The 21230-nt window shown below is 32.5% G+C and overlaps 3 protein-coding genes across 4 annotated transcripts; 1 reads left to right on the forward strand and 2 right to left on the reverse strand.

Moving 5' to 3' along the window:
• Positions 1-246: 246 nt before the first annotated feature.
• mri (BTB/POZ domain-containing protein mrityu) lies at positions 247-7625 on the reverse strand. 2 transcript variants are annotated; one of them, XM_088200731.1, is made up of 2 exons: positions 7108-7625; positions 247-1521 (listed from the first exon to the last, which is right to left on the reverse strand). In XM_088200731.1, the coding sequence occupies exons 1-2, from the start codon at positions 7588-7590 to the stop codon at positions 892-894; spliced, it is 1113 nt and encodes a 370-aa protein (XP_088056857.1). In that variant the 5' UTR covers positions 7591-7625; the 3' UTR covers positions 247-891. The 2 variants fall into 2 exon arrangements, with proteins under 2 accessions (XP_088056857.1, XP_088056856.1); XM_088200730.1 differs by having other exon boundaries at positions 7096-7625.
• A 1064-nt stretch (positions 7626-8689) lies between these two features.
• On the forward strand, positions 8690-14411 carry D12 (YEATS domain containing 2 homolog D12). The gene is made up of 9 exons (XM_088200710.1): positions 8690-9042; positions 9103-9244; positions 9309-9446; positions 9505-9769; positions 9835-10003; positions 10064-10212; positions 10279-11294; positions 11361-12175; positions 12244-14411. Exons 1-9 carry the CDS (start codon positions 8861-8863, stop codon positions 12374-12376), a joined length of 3009 nt encoding a protein of 1002 aa, XP_088056836.1. The 5' UTR covers positions 8690-8860; the 3' UTR covers positions 12377-14411.
• On the reverse strand, positions 14403-17301 carry LOC148228762 (uncharacterized). The gene is made up of 5 exons (XM_088200729.1): positions 15869-17301; positions 15267-15809; positions 14931-15071; positions 14703-14870; positions 14403-14632 (listed from the first exon to the last, which is right to left on the reverse strand). The coding sequence occupies exons 1-5, from the start codon at positions 15971-15973 to the stop codon at positions 14420-14422; spliced, it is 1170 nt and encodes a 389-aa protein (XP_088056855.1). The 5' UTR covers positions 15974-17301; the 3' UTR covers positions 14403-14419.
• Between the last annotated feature and the right edge of the window lie 3929 nt (positions 17302-21230).

Consider the following 21230-nt stretch of genomic DNA (forward strand, 5'->3'; position numbering starts at 1 on the left):
ATTTTAGTTGAAAATAAATACTGACCACTTTAACAAAATCAAGGATATATTTTACCGATAATTCTTTTGGAAACATAAATTTTATTGGATGCTTCTTATGGCATACTGTATAAATATTTTTCAGCAATTTGCACAGCTGATATTGTGTTAAATTAACATATATAAAGTTATGTATTATAGTTTAAGTCTTATTTTACAATCAAATCTACAACAAAAGAAACATAAAAGTCTTCAATAAAACAAAGCTAGGATTAATATATATATATTGAATACGTTTTTATTCACGGGTGAAAATATTTAAAGATAATAACTAAATTAAATATAATGTCATAATTCATATACATAATATATATATCGGATATTTAAATAACAATTAAAATATGTATATCGATATAAAAAGAATATGGAAAGACGTTTGTGCATTTACAATCGGTACGTGACCTTCCCATATAATACTTTCTCTCTCAGATCAATTTTCGCATCGTCGACGATAATTTTAATAGTATATAAAACATCTTTATATGTACGATTTTGAGTTACTTTTAAATATTCATACAATGGACGCGAGCGTACAAATATATAGATAAATAAAGTATTATTACTTCAAATATGTCGTTTATAAAAAATCGCTTCGGTCGATCCGATCGCGGAATTCGTACAATTTTTAGCCAAAGTGAGTTTGACACAGGTCTGCGTTTCACTCCGGTTTTATCTATCGCCGTGGATTGTCGCACGCGTCAAAACGAAACTTCGGCACTCTCAAGAGGCAACCGTGGAAACGACGCGAACGGCCGACGAGACGCGGAGCGAAGCGACAGCGTCGGAGGAGTCGTCCGACTCGGCGTCCTTTCGGCGGAACGGCCGCCGTCGCAGACGAGCCGGCGCGGACCGTCAGCGCTCCGACTCCGGGGGCGCTTCTCTCTCCGCCGGCGGCGCCCCTTCCGGTTCTAGGGCGGGGTCTGCGGTCGCCTCGGCGAGATTCGTAACCGACTTGCTCTTGAGGCATTGGAAATCGACGTGGCGGCTCTTGGCCTCTTCTTTCTCCCACGACATGTGCACGAACGGTCGCTGAACATAATTATAGATGACCTCCTCGCGCCCGCACGGGCGCTTCTTGATCTTCTCCTTGTATGTCGGATAGCCCTCGACGCCCAGCCTTATTTTTTTAAGTCCGCGGTCCTTCATCACCTGCTTGGCGACGTCGCGGTTCTCGATGTAGCGGAAGAAGCGGTACAGTGGAGTGCTGAGCACTGCATGCAGAGATTCGTCTCCGATCTGCGGCGGGTATTCCTCGTCCCACTCGACGGAGTCTTCGTCCATGAGGATTACGACATGGCATTCGCGGTCACCGAGACGCGCTCGCTCCACCATCAGCGGCACGATGAGTTCCTCCAGAAACTTTTCGAATTGGCGCCTAGCTCCATCGTTGGACAACTCGTGCAAGAGCCCGCGCAAGTTCTGACAGCGGACTGTGCTAGCGTCGAATGGTATCAGCAAGTAGTCGCACGCCTCTTTCAGCTCCTGTGCAAGATTTGAGAAAAAAATGCTATTAAAATTATGTCAAATGCAATAACAATAATAGTAACACATTTGCTAAATATATTCTTTCAGAAAGAAAGTACTGATTGATGCAAAAAACATTTTTTTATTTTAACTCTTAGTACTACTTGGGACAGACATTCCGGCCCGAACGGTTTTGTTAAGCAGCTTCGTGGGCCAGTCTAGCCGAAAGCAGGTATAAGTTAACTCGCCGCTTTCTCGATCACGGGGGTAAATTCTATATAGTATTATTTTCGATAATGGCAGTAAAGCTTTGCAACGTTTTGAAAAACATTTATATTAACCCCGTTAAGGTTGATAAAAAATAGATTCATTATTTTAGTTTGTTATAGTCCAATATTTTTGGGGTAGTTTGTCGTGAACTAGCTTTTGTAACGGTTCTCTGACGCTGCTCCCACTCACATTGATTGACCAATATAGGTGATAATTTATAATAATAAAAGTAGTTAAATAATCACCATGGAAAACAATAAAAAAAATGAAAGTTCTATTTTCAAATTTAATGATAATAACAATTGATTACGTCGATAGTAATGATTATGAGGAACTTTTTTAGGTTTGACAACATTGTTTATTTATGAATACGTTTGTTCAAAAAAGTGAAAATTATCGAGAATAATTATAGTGATGGCAAAATATAAGACCTTCAAGACCAATCAACCCAACACCTTCAACATCTACTGATTTGACAAGAAGTAGCGTTTATTATCTAATAACATTTCACAACAAAAAACAATTTTTCTATTGGAAATAGAGTAATTTGGAATAGCCGAATCGCCCAACAAATTGTTTGGAATCAGCAGACTATTCAGCCATTTTTACAAACTCCCTGATCAGTAAATTTGTTGCTGAAACAAATAGATATGCAAATGCTAAAATTAAAAAAGCAATCTAGGAATTTTTTTAATACGGAATTCTAGAAAGATGAAGATTTTAAGGCGTAATTATAAACATGGAACTATAAGTATATAAGGAACATATAAAAAAGAAAAAGAAGAACTTGAAATAAAATATAGAAAGCTATCAACTCCAAACTAGCAATATACAATAAAAGCAAGATATACAACCAAATCCTGACACCAGACACAACACAATTACGGCGCGTACAATATAATTAAAAAGAAACTGTTAGACTGTAAGAATTTATGTTGGATTTTTGTTTATATCATCTATATTATACACAATTATTATTATGGAATATGTCCGCACTTGCGGCTCGTCTATGGCTGTCGCCATTCGACTCCTTAATACGTTGGCATTGCACAGTTTAATATCGGCTACGAGGAGCTGGTCCGGTTCGCATCATATAATAGTAATATTTTATGATTTTTTTATTTGACTATGTAATTTTTAATTATATTTCTTTTGTGTATTGCAATAATACAATGTATTGTTTTCGACCATTGTGACGCATTGGGGTAACCTATTAGGTTACGATGGTTTTAATTTAATTTAAATAAATGAAAATGATTAATATAACACATTGAAAATATACATGTTACTTTTATGCTTCCTCTACACTCTCTGGAAGTTACCGAACCAAAGGTCTACCAAATATGGTCGAGGTCGCCGATACATTAGAGCGGGCAGACCCGAGCTCGACCGAAGTAGCCCCGAATTAACACATTATATTTTCCGTCCTTGTCCAACCATGGCCTACTTCCAGAGAGTGTGGAGAAAGCATTAGATTCTTCAAGTGCAATAAACGAAATATTTTAAGCTGGCAAAAAGCGAAGCGAGATGATAAGACAATCTCCTCATATCTAAACGACCCCTCGCCTACACGCAGATATATTAACTAATCAAGTGTGACCAAGAATTATGGAAGTTTGCAAACCATATTGCACCTTGCAAAGGAGACGATAGCAAGAGAAAACTTAAAATATGACACCTGCATGAGGACTATAAACCGTGGAAAGCAGGAAGACTTCTGAGACGCCTGCTTGGAACTTTCGCTCTGTCGCAGAACCCTTTGATGTTCACAAGGAGCATCTAGTATAACAAAATACACTTTTGGAACGCGAGGTGATCTGATAATTCGGCCTTCCAGCGCAACCCGTGAACTTTTCTGAAGAACTATGAGCGATTTTTGAAATCAAGCATTATCACGTAATTATAAACAAGTGAATTTATAGCGAACATTTGTACCATTAAGTAGCTAATAAAACCTACAATATTTATTTTATTATGTTAAATTTTTTTATTATTGTGGCTGATTAATTTTGAAAAAAGTCAGAGGAATCTAAGGCTAAACCCTTTCAGCGGTACCGTCGTACACGTACAGTGGTCGATCTTTCACTGTATTGAGGTACCAAAGATAGTTATATATTTAAATTTGATTTAATGTAAAATAATACCAAAAAATTAAAAAGTACGAATTAAATGGACATAACAAAAAATATTTTATAAAAAATATGTAAAATAAATTAATGAAATTTAATAATGTTAAAATATATTATTAAAACATACTAATAAAAAAGTAGTAAAATAAATTAAAGCAATAAAATGATAAGAATTACTTTTTTCTTTTTATAATTTTACTATAAATGCAATATAAAATACTAATAAATAAGTAACAACAGAAATAATTATGGAAAAATACGTAAAATTAACTCACTCCCAGGTGTATACGAACAAATTAGCAAATGTGTATAAATTAACTTACAAAGGGTTAAATTTGCAACTTTTTTTGTTGATTATTATTTTTAAAGGTAAGAGCGATATAAAACAAGCTATGAAAATTTACACAATCTACCATCAAAACTGAATTGATTATAGTAACTCAAAGAGAATAAATGAGAATTTTTAACATAGCAACAGTCTATTCGGATTTCTGTTTTGTTATCGTTTTCAAGAAAAACAGTACAAAAATAAGCCACGATCAATACAACTGAAAATTAACATTAATAATGAAATAGCTGAAATAAGCCCTAAAACATTAGACAAAGTCATAAAAAACGTACTAAATAAAATAATTGGGCAATGAAGAGATAAAATATTTCTAGAAAAGTTGAGATAAGGGGTGACTTATTAATGGAATTTTTTTCAAGTCATCCAAAGGTTGTGTTCTTAGAACTGAAATCTTTATATAAGAAAAATATTACACAAAATAAATCCATTCTATAAGGCAATTACTTCATAACTTCTTAGCCTGAAGAGCATAAATAAAGTGTCGATGATTAATCGAAAATATTATGGGAAGTCGTAGTCAGTTTGTTCTTCTACCGCAACCCTGAAGATTTCTAGATTCTGTACAATAAGAATTAAAGAACTGATGGGGTGTTTCTAGGTTTTAAAAGAGCAAAGTAAACTATGGATAGTACAAAACCGTTAAAAGGTGCAAAAACTAATAAATGAATAAAAATCAAAGAGTAATCAGAATATTATTTTATAATTTATTAGCTTCCTGCTGTAAAGTAACAGATGGTTCTGTTGATTTTGCAAGTATAAACATTGTTATTAATTCAAATTTGGCAGTGTTGACAATTTGTTAATGCTCGGTGATTTTCTTTGACTTAAAAATATAGTAGATATTCTTACCGAGCAAACACACTAGGATGGTGATGGTACAATTTTATGCTTGTATTGCCCGAAGTATATTCAAACCGAATTTTGGTCAATAGGAGAGTGAATAAGCAATTATCACTTCTCAGAAGTCAAAAATTCAGGTCAAAAGCTTTAAAATCGTGTCGGCACCATCACAGCGCCACCGGCTCGATTTTATTGCTTTTGATGTGGATTTTTGACTTCTGAGAAGTGATAATGGTTTTTTGCGTTCTTCTATTGATAAAATTCAGTTTTGTCGTACCTTCTTTAATTACCACTTCTTGGAAGTCGTACTATTTTTATAGAAAGTCGTAGAATGAATGCTAGATAACCAAACGTGACTGCAATATTTTGTTACTTCTGACTTATGAAAAGTGATAGTTGTTTTGTAACTGTTGTATTTATGTCATTAATGAATAACGCGAAGAACAGAGGTCTCAGGTTGAACCCTTGAGGAACCCCCAAAAAGATGAAATCAGCCACCATAGGTTCAAATAACTCGAGGAGAATAGCCGAGTTAAATCATCCAAACAATCGAGGTTCGAGAATTTTTTTTAATAATAATCACGTCAAAGGCCTTTTCAAAATCCGACGTCTACTTAGATTTTGTTACTGATTTGCTAAAAGACAAGGTTAGCAACAGTGGAAGAGACGGGACAAAACCCATTCTGTTGGTCCAATAAAACTTGCTGAAAGCGATTGAAGACGTATCTAAGGATAATTATTTCGAACAATTCAGCAGGAGCTGACAACACTGCGATTGATCTATATTTTTATGCACAATTTATCAATAAAATTTAGATTGGGTGTTAACTTAGGCAAACCATTTCCATAAGACCTTCATTGAAATAATACTAATTTTTGAGGATTTGAAATAAGAAACAATTTTATATTGGTCAGTTTTCGACTTCTAAAACGGACCCAACATAAAATATTGGAGCAGCGCAGTAGTACAAATTTCCATGCTCCGGCTCCGGGTAAAATGCTCTGTTTATTAGAACTGAAATATACATTTTCAGGGCTTTAATTGTGTTCAGAGCTAAAGAAGTTAACATATTTTGAAATTGAAATATTTTATAAAATCAGTCTGGGCCCTCGAACCAGAGCCATGTACATAATGAATACAAAACGGATGTTTTTAAATTTAAGAATTCTGAATTGCATCTTATAAAAAATACATATAGTTAAGTTCTTTACAAAGCAAAGATGAATCATGATTCGCATCAATTACTAAATAAATTCTTAGAAAGATGAATTGTACGTTTATAAGTAACATAGTTGTTTTAAAAATTGAAGAGTGAGATGAGTAAACCGATTGAGGAAGTGAATCAGCAGTTATATACAAATACACACAGAAATACGCAACAAAAAAAACACAGCAATGACTCAACAAAGCAATAATGTGTAATTTCGAGTTTATATTACATGGGCTAGAATTTATATTGAAAGGTCAGAATATAAGCGGCCAAAATAAATAATAGATGGTCAGAATTTATATCAAATGGGGAGAAATATTTTGAAAGATGGTCAGAATCATTTTTCTCAGTTTTACGAGTGACATTTTTTGATTATTTATATTTAAAAAAATTTTCATTGATCAAAGTCCCATGGCTGAATATAGTGATTGTGATGGAGAGGATTTTATTGATTTTGTCTCTTCCAATGAGAATAGAGAAGAGAGTGATATTGAAATTAGGCTTATCGGTCTAAATCGGAAGCAAAAATTTGATTTAAACAATATCTCAAATTAGTAACTTTTAAGTTTATTAAATTTCAATATTGGTCAAATGACAAAAGTTTCCTCAAATTATATCCAATATGACATTATCTTCAAGATTAATATGGAACGATTGGAGGGAAATTAACCTTGATGAGATGTTATTATTATTATATTATTTTTCTACTCCTCGTAGTTGTAATTATTAGTTTAAAAGATAAATCTATTAATACAATATGAAAGTTTTGTAAAAAAGAAAAGGCTCTCTCGACCTGAACAGAGACCGTGGTAGGGCAGCGGATGACGCCCGTCTTGTAGTAGTCGAGCGCGGCGCGGAAGAGGGGCGCCGAAATGCCCTCGGCCACCTCGTACTCGCCACGGGAGTTAGCCCTCGCGTACTGGAGGCCCGAGCCGAACATGCGCCCCAGCATGGTGTTGGGCTTGGCCGTGAGCAGCGCCAGGCTGACGGAGAACTGCGCCCCGTCGACCAGCAGCACCACCGAGTCGCCGTCGGAGCCGCTGGTGGACTGCTGCAACTGCAGCTGTTGCAGCTGCTGCTGCTGGAGCTGCAGCTGCTGCAGGTGCTGGTTGCGCGGTGGCTCCCTGTCGCGCAGAGCTCGGGGGCGCGGCCGCCCCGAAACCCTGCCCCCATGAAAACCGTCCGCTTGCCAGTCCTCCGCGTCGCTGCTGCTCTCCTGCCAGTACTCGCTGCTGCCCCCGGAGCCCCCGGGCAGCCCCGGGCAGCTGGAGCCTGCCTTGTCGCACATCGCGCACCCGACGCGGCCCGAACGCCACCCGCGATGACCATGCACCAATTTTTAATATGCTTCTTTTTATTGTTTAAATTAACATTTGGCTGCTTCTATGTTTACATATGATATTTATTTTTAATAAAATGCATTACTTTCAATGATCTTTCTCAATATATAGTTGTAGGAAAAATTTACTTGTATTATTGAAATGGTCTTTAAGTACTTAGTCATAACTCATTTCAAATAACGCATATTTGACGTTCGCCCATTTAATTAAATTGAATACTGAAAATTATGTTAATCTTCTTTGTAGTCCTATGAAATCATCATTTTATCATTTTAAAAAATTCAATTCAAAAATTCAAGAGACTCAAGACACTCTATTATTTTAAATTTTAATTTAATTTAGAGGTTTCGTTAATATTTTTTTCTAATAAATCGCTAAAAGAAGATAAAATAGAGAAATGGTCATTTTTTAATTTGTCTATGTTGAACACGGTTTCTATTATTGATAAGTTACTTTTTTGTACTTGTTTATTTATCCAACTAATACGCGGCAAAAAAATAATTTTCACTTAAATCTTTATGGTATCGAAACTTGGCCATCTGATGTGCTTGTAATTGAGCAATATATTATGTTTTTCGTCGTTTTATGTGACATATAGACTTGAACAAGTTCGACAATTTACTGCTGGTATTAATTGCATTAAATACTGTTCTTACTGTTAATTACACATCTTCCATACATTTAATTATAGCTTTGCTAAATAGCAATTCTCGATACACAATACAATGCACACAACTTGTGTGCTGTAACTGTTGTTCAATCTTAAGCTTCATCTTCATGCATTTTATAATGCCGTTCCATGGTATATGATTTTATTTGATTAATTACAATTTTACAAATCACGCAGACATTTTGTGTGAAGCTCTCTCATCTCTCCTCGAAAAGTACAAAAGGGAATATACTCACCCACCCACTTTCTCTTGCGAAATACTCTGACAAAGCGGTATAACATAATAAAAAATTAGTTTGCTATTAAAGTTATTCGGTAGTATTTAAATTCTATAAGATTTTAAAACACGATGATCAATATAAAGGCTGTTATGGCCTAACCGTGGGCTAAACAAACGTCAAAACATAGAGGTTAGTCGCGTTCGCGCGGTCGCAAATGTCGTTTTTTCCCTCGGATAGTAATGGAAAAACTTCAAATTTTCAATACGGAAGCTCGAATCGTCGACCTTTTCTAAGTTTGTGTCATTCGTTACATTTCTGGTCGCCAATATGGACGAAAATGACGAAAAGTTGTGCGAATACCGGGATCCCGATTACTCTTCGCCGACGAAGCGTTTCGACGATTCGTCTTCGGGAGACCGCGAAGTCGAAAAACTCAAGGCGATTATCAAAAAAGAGCTGCAGAACGAAATACAAAGTAAAGAGCGAACTCTGGCAACGGTGGACGAGAGGTGCGTTTTGCAAATTCTTTCCGTTGCTATGAAAACATTTAACGTTCGTTTTAATTTAAGGTTACTGTTGGCCAGAAAGACATTCCACAAATTGCGTTACGCCGTAGTTAATAATTTTTACAATTCCAAAAAATTCGAGTTGAACAATGACGATGTTCAGAGAGAGCTGTCTTGTACGAGAGATCCCAAAGGCAAATCTGAGGTATATTATTACGTTTGAAATTGATAAATTACAGGTTTATCTAAGCAAAAGTGTGCGTTTGCAGGTTTTATCTCTTTTGTGCGACGAACAGAAGCGATTGCATCCGGCCGTGAAAAAAGCCGCAAAAGAAAAATTAGACGATGTTCCGATAGATATATCCCCGTTGAGACCGATGCGAAAACGTTTTAAACCAGATCCTGATGTAATATTTTTTTATTATAATGTAAAGACTATAATAGTAATATACATTTTAATTTTAGTCTCTCGCTTCCACTGTGAACAATTTAACAATACCGGTCGATGCGAATTACGAATCGTTAAGACCGAATATCAAAACGGAAATAGGAATTAATTGCAAAAATGATCAATACGGAGAGATTGCCAAAGCTTATAACGTAGAGAGCGGTTCTAATAATACTATGAAAATTCCAATGTACGTTGGACCGAAAGATGCTGATATTGGAGTTTTAGAAATAGATCCAGTTATCAGAAACAAACAGAAGAAAAAATTTAGAATCATCATAGGTGAGTGTTGTTATAATTAAGTCTTACTTCTTTAATAATTCAATAAATAAATATATAATTTATAGGAAATACTTCGAAATATATTATGCCAACTTCTAAAGATGATTTTATAACTCACCGATGGTTATTGTATGTACGAGGACCTAAATTAACTCCTGATATATCTCATATTGTAGATTCTATCACTGTTCAATTACACGATTCGTATGCTCCGCAAAATATTATTAAGCTCAAGTAAGCCTTATCGTTTTTTATGCTATTTACCTTATTTTAATGCTATTTTAAAACAATCAGATCTTCTCCGTTTCATTTATCTAAACGAGGCTGGGGAGAGTTTCCGGTGAAGTTAAGACTGCATTTTAAAAACCAAGTTTTTAATAAACCTGTCAATATAATTCACAACCTCAAGCTAGATCGATACCATACTGGTATACAAACTTTAGGTGAGATCCTACATAGAATGATTGATATTATTAGAATTTTTAATTGATTAAAATTTTATATTACAGGCGGCGAGACGGTAGTCGATGTTTGGCTGTATACTGACGAGACTATGATCGATATAAACAAAGATATCGGCATGGACGACAACAATAGTAATGCTGACAATGAAATAGATAACAATGCACCTTTAATCAATTTACAATTAGTGAAATCTGAACCATTAGACATATATTACGAAGATTTACAAAGTACAAAAACGGAGGAAGACGGCGATTGCGTGTACATCAAAGAAGAACCTATGGAAATAGATGAAAATGTGGAAGATGACGGCGTTTTCAGCGAAGATTTGACAACCCTGAATGTTTATAATTTAGACAATGGTTACGATCACAAATTAAACAACCGAGAACTCCACGTTTACAATGATCATTCGTATTTTATACATACTTCCAATTTTACCAATTCTGAAGATCACTGCGACGAACTGGAGAAGGTTATCTTTGCTCATATCCAAAGTTTAGTGAGTCTGAGTTATTTTTCCGAGTTGTATGAACGATTCGGCATAAACACCATTGTCGATAATATAAATTTTGATATTGAAAAGTTCGTCGAATTGAACAAATCTCTGGTAGAAAAATTGTTTGAAAGTGATTCAAAATATATAGATAGAGACGTGATAGTTGAAAATGTAACTTGCGTCAACGCCTATCTGATCAAACAATATACGAAAAGTACAATATCGTTATTTCAAAGTGGGTTTACTCGGGATATTGAGAGAGTGAGCAAATATGTATACATTTTAAAGAACGTTATATCAATAAACGATGCTGTATCTCTCGAAGAGGAGACATCTGACAATATTTTTTTAACAGGAAAGAAAGTGTTGAATATAATATGTGCAGTATGGTCCGGTTTAATTAAGATCAAAGACATGAGATGTGCCATTAATGTCATGTTAAAAAATATGCCGTTGATCGATCGATCGGCCAAAGCTTCAGTATATAATAAAATCTTCCCTTACGTCGTAGCCAGCGCAGAAGAATTTTTTCATCTAGATATTGTCAAAAGAAGAAATTTAATTGTAAGTTTTCATAAATCAAAATCAATTCGTTAGAATCGACTCTTATTTTTTAATTATTATTTTTAGTGGACACGAGCTAAATTGATCAATAATTTTTTGAGAAACTTCTTCGACAACAGCTATGTATGGTCAACGAAACAGATTATAATTTTTGGTCAGTATCACGGTTACTTTCCTATCAGAATCGCCGCTAATTCGCGGGTCAAGATAGACATCAACCGATTTATCTCGATAGAGGATAAAGTTGCTATCAAAGAATCGTTTGATAGTGTATATGAAATAAATTCGAAAACGTTATTCAATATCGTAAATGAAGAGAGCACTAAAGTGAAAATCGAGAAGATAGACGATCGGTACGACAATTCATTGGAAAACGAAAATTGCTATTACATTTCCGACAGTTCAGACGATGAAATTGATATCTGTGATAATTTGAATCAATCTAAGAGTTTAACAAAAAAACATCACACAGTAAATAAAATCTCTAATAGTAAAATGCTGCCTTTCAGAGATAACAATGAAATGCTACAATGTCAGTATATAGAGAAAGAGTTGGATCATCTGGGTTTGAAGATCCGCAGTCATAACATAGGAAACGGATACGTTTGCAGTTTGATTCATAAGATGATGTTAGCGGTCTGTAAGAGTTTCGCCGAAGACCTAATAAGAAGATCGCTTTGCGTCAAGATTGAGGCTGTGAACTCAAACGAATCTGTCGGAATGAAATATCTCAAATGCCTGAACGAAGGAAATAAAATTCAATCGCCTGTCAAGCAAGAAGTTGAAAGTGATTGTAAACTATCAAATAACTTCAAAATCGAACCTGGCAAAGAAGACGATGATAGCAAGACTCCGTTACCAATTACTAAAATTTGGAACATGTAACTATTTTCGATTTGCTCAGTAATATAATTTGTATTTGATAATAATATTGTGATATTTATTTCAGAAGTGAAAATGGACACAAAAATGAGATATCTATCAGACACATTTTCGAAGCTCTAAAGACAAGGAAAGAATTTGACTTTTTAACAAATTGCGGAATCGGTATAGAGGGCGTAAACTACAATGGAGATTTATAACTTTTATTCAAATATAATAAATGGATAATTAGAACAGAAATTTTGATAATGAAAATTTTAATATCAGATTTAAAAACTTTTGGTTTTGATTTTTATGCTATTTACCAGAATTTCTAATAAAATAATATTGTTTTAAGTATTTATTTTTATATTGTATTATATGCTTATATAATCAGTCTACTGCTTTTATTGTCAAAATTTCATAAAAGATTTAAGGAATATTTAAATGATAAATATATTATATAAGGTTTATGTATATGTCACAGTGATAATATATTTTTCACTGGCCTTTCAGTGAAATCATATCAGAATACATTTTCACTGGTAAATATATATATTTACTAGTGAAAATACAATTTATCTGACATGTGCTAGTTATATTCATAAATCATGTCACAGATTTTTCGTGAATTTTTTACTCCCCCCTCCCTTCCATCATATGTAACAAGATTTCATTGAGCCAGACTTCTGTTCGTTTCATACTCATAATTCCAATGACCCTCCCCCCCTAAACCTGTGTCAATTTACAGAAGCCACCTAAACTATCATTTATAGGGGAGGGGTTATAAGTGGTGGTTTTCAACTGACAGTTGTGAACACCACTTGCTAACTCCTGTACACCTGTTAAGGCCAAAATGCTCAAACCCAAACCTAACCTAAACGATCTAACCAAACCCAACTTGTTGTAATATAAAATCTAAAACTAACTATAGTTTTTGAACCCCCCCCCCCCCTAAACCTGTGACATAATTTATGAAAGCCATCCTAGCGAAAATATAACTTCACTGTAGCATGTGTGTATATATACAACATTGTACAACGTATTTGATATATTTTTTCTACAAAATACAATAACCAAATTAACTAGTGCACTGATTAAAATAATCAGTATTTTTCTATGACATAATTATTTTTGGTAAAATATGTTATAATGCATAAATTACTGTTCTTATAAAAATTACTCAAAATCATATTGATTAATTGCTAATAATTTGTTAATAGTCAGTTTTATCATTTATAACAAAAAATCACTTTATTTTTTATATTAATTAGCAGTTTTGTATTGATTTCTAATATGAAAAAATAGCTTTTAACAATCCAATAATGTTACCTAGAGAATAAATTCATAATAATTGTATATTCATCATAAGTATAATCTATAAAGGCATAAAAAATATTTTCGAGTAACAATTAGTTGCTTGTGTATTATTTGTCAGTAGTCAATTTCTTTTCTTACACTTGCTCATTTATTACCTTTCCCACTTGAAGCCTGAAATATTTTTCGAAAGTTGTTAAAAAATCGGTATTATTTTCTTTCTTTTTTATGTAAATAATAAGTATTAAAATAAAAATATTTATTTTTTAAGAACATTTACTCGAAATAAACATGTTTTTTAAAAATTTAATAACAATAAATTGAATACATTATTCCATCTTTGAAAATCGAAAATCCCACACATGTGCAGAACCCAAGCGGTTAATACAAATTACTTTTTTGTAGGGTTCATAATTCATATAATATCACTTTATTTAAATAATCCTTGTTTGCAATGTAGAGACTAAAACTCATCATAATTGATCACTATCATTAATTGAAATGAATAAAAATAAAAATTGGGTTATTGTATCTTAGTATCTGAAACTGTGTTGTACAATGTAATCAGTTTTCTCGATCTATTACTACCTCGGACATAATTATAATTGATTGTTATGTTATGTAATAAAAATAAATAATTCCATGATAAGATTATATATTATTTATACATATGTATATACAGAAAAGTACGCTTCACTGTTTTTCTTATTACATTAGCTATTTATATATATATCGATCTCCAGTTTTTAAGGTAAAACATCTTGAAACTTGATGCTCATGAATTATGTATAATTTTACAGAGTCGTACCTATAAAACTATGGGATAAAAATTAGTTATAACCTACAATAGGATAATCTTTTTCAACTTGCGATGCTTGTGACTATCGCAACAAACTGTGATATAATTGACTATAATAATAAATCGATAAAATGCGTCAATTTATTTTTTATTTGTGTTCCCATTTAAGAATGCGGTCCAGATGCCTTTCCGAGGCGTCCAAATCCATCTTTCCCATTAAGTAAACAACTTGCTTCTTAAGATTGTCTATCAATATCGATTGTTTCTTGACTGCCGTTAATAACGTCTTCTCTCTTTTTTCAGCAGCTGCTATCCCCGACGCCAGTTTCTCCGACTGCTTTCTCGAGATCTCCTTGACTTCCTTTATAAAGTAACAACGAATGAGCAACACAATCAGTGTAGATCAAAAATTAACAAATATTCAGCGTTACCTTTTCGCTTTGTTTGCAATTATTTAGTGCTTCTTTAAGTGTTAATATTTCTTTGAGTGCTCTAGTGAGTCTTACTTCTGTACCTGAAATTTCTTGAGCCGCGTCCTTCGTGGCCTTCATTAGAGCGTCATGCTCCGATTTCAACGATCGATTTTCAGTCTCAAGCGCCTGAAAACAAAGCGCATTTTTGTATTATATTAATAGTATTATTATATTTCATGAAATTACCTGTATTTTTGTATTTAATGTAGATAACTTCTCATCTCTTTTGTAGAGTTGAGATTTTAAACTATTAATCTGCGTTGTTAATCGCAGTTTATTATCTTGATATGTCATATTTTGCTTAGACAACTCCTCGCATTCTAAAATCTACATTTTTTTATATCATAATAAGTTCAAATTAATGTACAATATTTTATTTAGTCATCACAAATAGGAAAATCTAGGATAACCTAATCTGCGATGAATCTGAACTATAATTATATAATAATCACTAATTCCGATCTCCAAGACACAATAGAGATCTCCCAGACAATAAAATAATTAATAAAATAGAAATTTAACCTTCTTTTTAAGCTTGTCTTGACATGAATGCACTTCATCGTTTAATGTTTCAATCTTGTTCTTCAATACCTTTACGCAGGTGTTTTGCACTTTATCGTCGATTTTATCAGTCTTTGGATGTTCGGCAGTTTTATTGTCCTTATTTGAATTCTGTTGTATCGTAAGTTTAGTCTTCAAAAGTCGCTGCACCAAATTATCGGAAGCACATTGATTTTCAACAATTCGTTCAATCGTTTCTTGATCTTTTCGTCTGTTTTTCTCTTCGTCAACTTCCGAAACGTTATCAGTCTCCAAATCCAAAAGATCGCACTCGTTCTTTCCGTACTCGACGGGAAAAGTAAACTTGATTTTATCCTCTGGTTTTTCATTATTATACTTCACCGTCAATTCATCAGTGTTACTGACCGATCCGACAAACGAATCAGAATTAAACTTTGAAAAATCCACGTTGTTACAATAAGCTAGTGTACTGTCAAAAGACTCAAATTGAAAATTATGATTTTTCTTCAAACTATTCTTTGCTTCAATAGTATCATGGGCACCCTATTTTTAACATTGCAATTAATATTTTTAATATTATGAAAATATTATATTACACTCACCATTATGTTATTCGCACTGTCCAATAATGCCAAAGCTTTTGACATCAATTGCTCATTCAAAATGTGATATTCCGTCACTTTATCGGCTAAATTATCCCCCAACATGTTAGCTGTATTTGGGACGACTTAAAACTACGCGAATATGAATGCAACGAAACTGTTAAGTTCAATAGTCTATGTTTACAAACTACCGTTTCTATGGTGATACAAGTGTGGCCGTGGTGTGAAATCGCTTCAGACCCGTACCCATCCCCGTGATTTACAACATAGATTAGTTATGGTAAAGTAACATTATACTAATCAATACTTGTATGTCTGCCTGAAAATCTGAACTGAAAAACAATTCAAGGCTTGCATGTGAAATAAAATTTCCAAATATAGTACAAACGAACTCTAAAGAAAACAATGCCAAGGTTATTGAATTATTAATCACATGAATAACCTCCATTTCTATTTTCGGTTATGAGTGTGATTGAACCCTTTATTACTTAACTGAGTAATAAAAATATGATATGCTGTAAAATAATTTTGGTAATGCAGTTTTGTATGACGAAACAAAGAATGTTATCTTAGGGTGATAATATTATTATTGCTATATTAATATGACGGGCGTTAGCCCAATGCGTTACAACAGCGTAACGATCAACATATACTAGTAGGTATTGTAAATGTCCGACTTTATTAGAAGCATAACTTTTATTATATTTAAAATGTGATAAAAAATTTCAAGCTTAGTTTTTTGAGTACTTTTCGCCAGTGAAAACAATTTTATTGCGCTAGAGAAAATACCCATATGTTTAAAAAATATTATTTATATCCAATAGCACTACATAAATGACATTATTGCTTTTCCTGTTGCGGTCCAACGGCACGAAATAAATTATCATTGATGAGGCAATTTTGTTATAATGTTGGAATTTAATTTAGTACTAGATTTAGGCCTGTCAATGATTGTTTCGCACTCAATAATTCGCACCTTGCGCTCATAATCTCGCACATACTCACAAGAAGCTTTAGCAATATATTACAATAGAAAATCAAGAATCATATATTGACCCTTCACTCGAAACAGCTTAACACAACAATTTGAAACATTCGGTAGTTTTACGCCATTTTAGCGATTCTTCATTTATTTCGAACTCGGAGACAGAAATACATACTTTTTTTATTTATTTATTTAGCTAATAGCAAAGTGAATAATGTAACGAAACAAAATCAAAAATATACCTATATACATACAAAATAAGACAAATGGAAACAAGCAAAACTACATATGTATTATTATAATTGAGATACCTAATGCACAAGGTGTTTCTCTATTCCATTAATGAAACCCGCTAAATTTTTATTTATGTGGTTTGTCCAAGACATATTAACAAATTCATGTCGTATTTTCTTACATAAAAATCTAAAGTATTCATTTTCAATATTCCTCAAACATACAATTTTTCAATAATACTTTTACAATCAGTAAATCTATTTTTAATAAAAACTACTCTTACTGCCCTATTTTGTAATTTCTTATCTGAATCATTAATCATGTATAATATTGTTGCACAATAATTAAAGTGATGTAAAGTAATAACATTTTTATGTTATACCTATTTTTTTATAATTATATTATAGTTATAATTGCTAATTTAGGAATAATTATAGATAAAATTATTACATTAACTTAAAAAAATTTTATCTATAATTTTCCTAAATTAGCAATTAATTATATCTATACTATAATTATCTACAAGTATATTTATATTATTATCTAACATTTCTTTATAACTGATAATCAAGTACATTATTCTTTAATCGTCTTTATTTTGTACTCAATTCGTTATTTAATCTATCGACCAGTAATCAGCAAACAGGTGTTATTTTTATATTTAGTATATTTTATAAACAATAACGGTCCTAATTTATACCCTTGTGGTACACCATGAGATATTATTATCTTTGTTGTATAGGCATTATGTATTTTAACTTTTGCTTTCTATTTCTTAAATAATTATTAAACCATCCTAAAACATATATACTTCTCTGATTTATGCAACAGATTATTAATCTACGTTTAAAGTTAAAATATATTTTATCTGTAAATTAAATAATAGTTTTTGAAAAATGATCAATCGTATGAATGGTTTCAATGAAATAGATAACAGTTTAAGAGCTATAGTTTTTATATTGGAATTTGGTTTCTCAATTAGTCGTTGTTTTCAACTATTCGAATATTGAATAAAAAATTGAAGAAGTATTTAAATATTCAAATATATTAGTGATTTTCTTTTCGGTTTTACCGATATTTCCTTATTTAACCAATTAGTGCATTCATTGAAAAGTAATTATTTTAATTATGTAATAATAACTTTCATAATCGCAATCGAATTTTTAGTACATACAATAGCTAGTAATGATTGAAACGAATTTAATATACATAAGATTGGATCTGTATCGTTGTTATTTATTGCAGATTTGTGTATAAATTAAACAACTAGAAATAAATTAACAGCGATCGAACTATTGAATTGACCGAGATAAAACTTTGCGTCTTGATACAACAAACACAAAAATGTAACTTATAACTTCACTACAATTTGCGACGCACACCTGCTTTTGAGATAAGCGTTAAACGATAATAAAGGGTGGGCCTTTCCAACATTTTGTTTCGGTCAATGAACGAATTCTGCGTATTTCTGTCATAGTAGATATAACCGATAAACAATCTATTTTCTAATGCATAAAAGCATTTTTTTGTTAAGAAGAAGCGTGTCATTGTCTCGGATTTCGAAACAAAACAAAGGCACATAAAAAACCATGGATTTTGGAGCGACACTAGTCACTCAGGTATAATTATAAGTATTATATTGTTTAATTATAAGGTTTTGAAAATTTCATTCGAAATATTGTAGTATAGTTGGTAAACAAATAATAATATTAACGACTATTATTTTTTGGACGAATTTCATCATTGTAATAATTCTACAAAAGTGACAACTTATAAATGTCAAATTGTATACGACTTGGAAACCTTTACGAGTTATTTTAAGAATAACTAATTTGATTATGATTATGTAACGCGCAACAGTGTGCGAAAGATAATAACATGTTATGTGCATAATATTATGTCAATTTGACATTTGCGTACAGTCTGTTTATTTTTAAATCCGCGAAGCCCTAAACGCGCATACGAGTTAACCGACGTTCAAAGTCGAGGCATTTAGCATACTTCTTTTTTAAAATCGAATTCAAAGTTCCATCGAATCGGTTTATAAATAAAACCACCTAACCTTGGCTTCGAAACGGATAACGCAATTGGCGCAGCGATCGAATAGTTGGCGTTTCGACTTACCAACGCGATACATTGACATCCGCAATAATCGCGCGTTATCAACACCTGAAATTGAAACATATGCCTGACATGAACATTCGTAAATCAAACAAAATGGGGTTAAACGCCATTTTCAAAATGGCGTTTTGTTTTTTTTCTATCCTGGATTGTTTGTTATCGTTCACAGCTGAGAAGAAGTGGCGCATCTAGCGGACACTCTTGGAACTACGAAAGACAATTTGAACAGCTGGTAGAGGCGATCGCAAACCTTTTCGTGAACATTTGTAGAATCGGCCATGACCGCCAAACATTTTATTCAAAAATTAAATGGAAAGGTAAACATCTTACGTACGCACTGTAACATAAATCGTGGGAACAGCAACAAACTACTATTTATTTTACATCACCACACAATGCGCCCTTACCTACATCGACATCTTTATTATTTGCTTAAGACGTATTTTTATAAAATATATTACAAATTTAATTTATTTTTTCCAGATTAGTCTAATTCAAATTTTTAGGTGATATTGACAAAATGTTACATCTAGACACGCATGATATGCGTTACAACGGGGTAAATACAATCAACATCTATTATACAAGCAAGTGGTGAACAATCTAATAACAGCGCAACAATTCGAAAATGGTACCCTGAACCTAATAGGCTTATACTTTAATTATATCTTTAATTCGTGTATAAAATAATTAAAAACATTAAACTAAATTATATAGTATATGCACTATTACGTTTTTGTCGACACAATAACTACCAAAATAGATTGCGTATTTTTTTTTCGAAGGGTTCGGCCAAATTAGATAGCCAAGCAATCGATCATATTGTTTCAACATAGCAGCTATTTAAAAAATCACTAGAGTAAAAAGGAGAGGTGCTAGCGGAATTGTGACGGTCTGTGATAAGGGTGTCTGACACAATGTGAAATAGGGGCTAGGGTTAAAAATTCACGGAAATTCTAATCAGCTAATAGTTTAAGTCAGAAAGTGATGAAACTTATAAAATAATATATAAAATGAAACATACAATGCAAGTATTATAGAGTGTGGAACATATATGTTAAGCTGTAAAAGTAAGTAAAATAAAATTAAAAAAAAAACACTAATGTATAAATATTTAATAAGACTTGTAATTTCATATGTTTTTTTGGTTGATGGATACATAATTAATACTCGTATGTATTAAATAAAACTACTGAAATAATCCATGGTTTGTCCGCAAATCGATACTACAACATAATTTAAAAATAAACACATATTAAATAAAAACTATAAATAAAAAAGACCGTGATATAATTAAATCTCATAAAAAACACATTTATAAAAAAACTACTAATTAGATTAGTGAAAAAGTAAAGTTTTCTCTGCATAAATAATAAATTAATGAACTATTAGTTAATATTAAGAATAATACATAGATAATCTATTATTTCGAAGTCAATGATATAATTAACATCGAGTGTTGGAAGCTAAAAATAAAGGCAACTACAATAGCTTATCCTGTTAATATATAAAATAAAAGCATGACAGTATGTTTTAACAAATAATTTTGGTAATGTATATTAATTTCCAGTGGCAAATCAAGTATCGCCCGATATTTCTTTGGAACGATGCAACGGCCACTACAAAAATGATCCTCCTTTGTTCTTCATTCATGTTCTTAAAATTAAATTTATAAATTCATCTATTCTAACTAGGGATGCTGGTGGGAGTTACAAAAATAGGTCACCTTAGACATTTTTGTTTTGAAGTGATCTTTTTTTTAGCTCCCACCAGCATCCGTAAACGAACAAAAATATCCTTTGATATTTTCAAAATCTACTCACCTTATCCAAATCGCCCGGGTCAATTCAATCCTTTGATCCGCCCTGATTATTTCCAATAGAATATTCATAGCGACTTTAAAGTAATTGCCTAAATGTTTAAAAGGGAAATAATTAAAATATTGCTGTTTTTATGTCTATAAAATAAAAGAGCAACGCATGAATTAAAAAAAGAAAACATTACCTCAAAGAAAAATATATT

The sequence above is a fragment of the Plectrocnemia conspersa genome, unplaced genomic scaffold (genome assembly GCF_051122295.1).
Source record: "Plectrocnemia conspersa isolate PC_06_02 unplaced genomic scaffold, ASM5112229v1 ptg000012l, whole genome shotgun sequence".
Lineage (NCBI taxonomy): Eukaryota > Metazoa > Arthropoda > Insecta > Trichoptera > Polycentropodidae > Plectrocnemia > Plectrocnemia conspersa.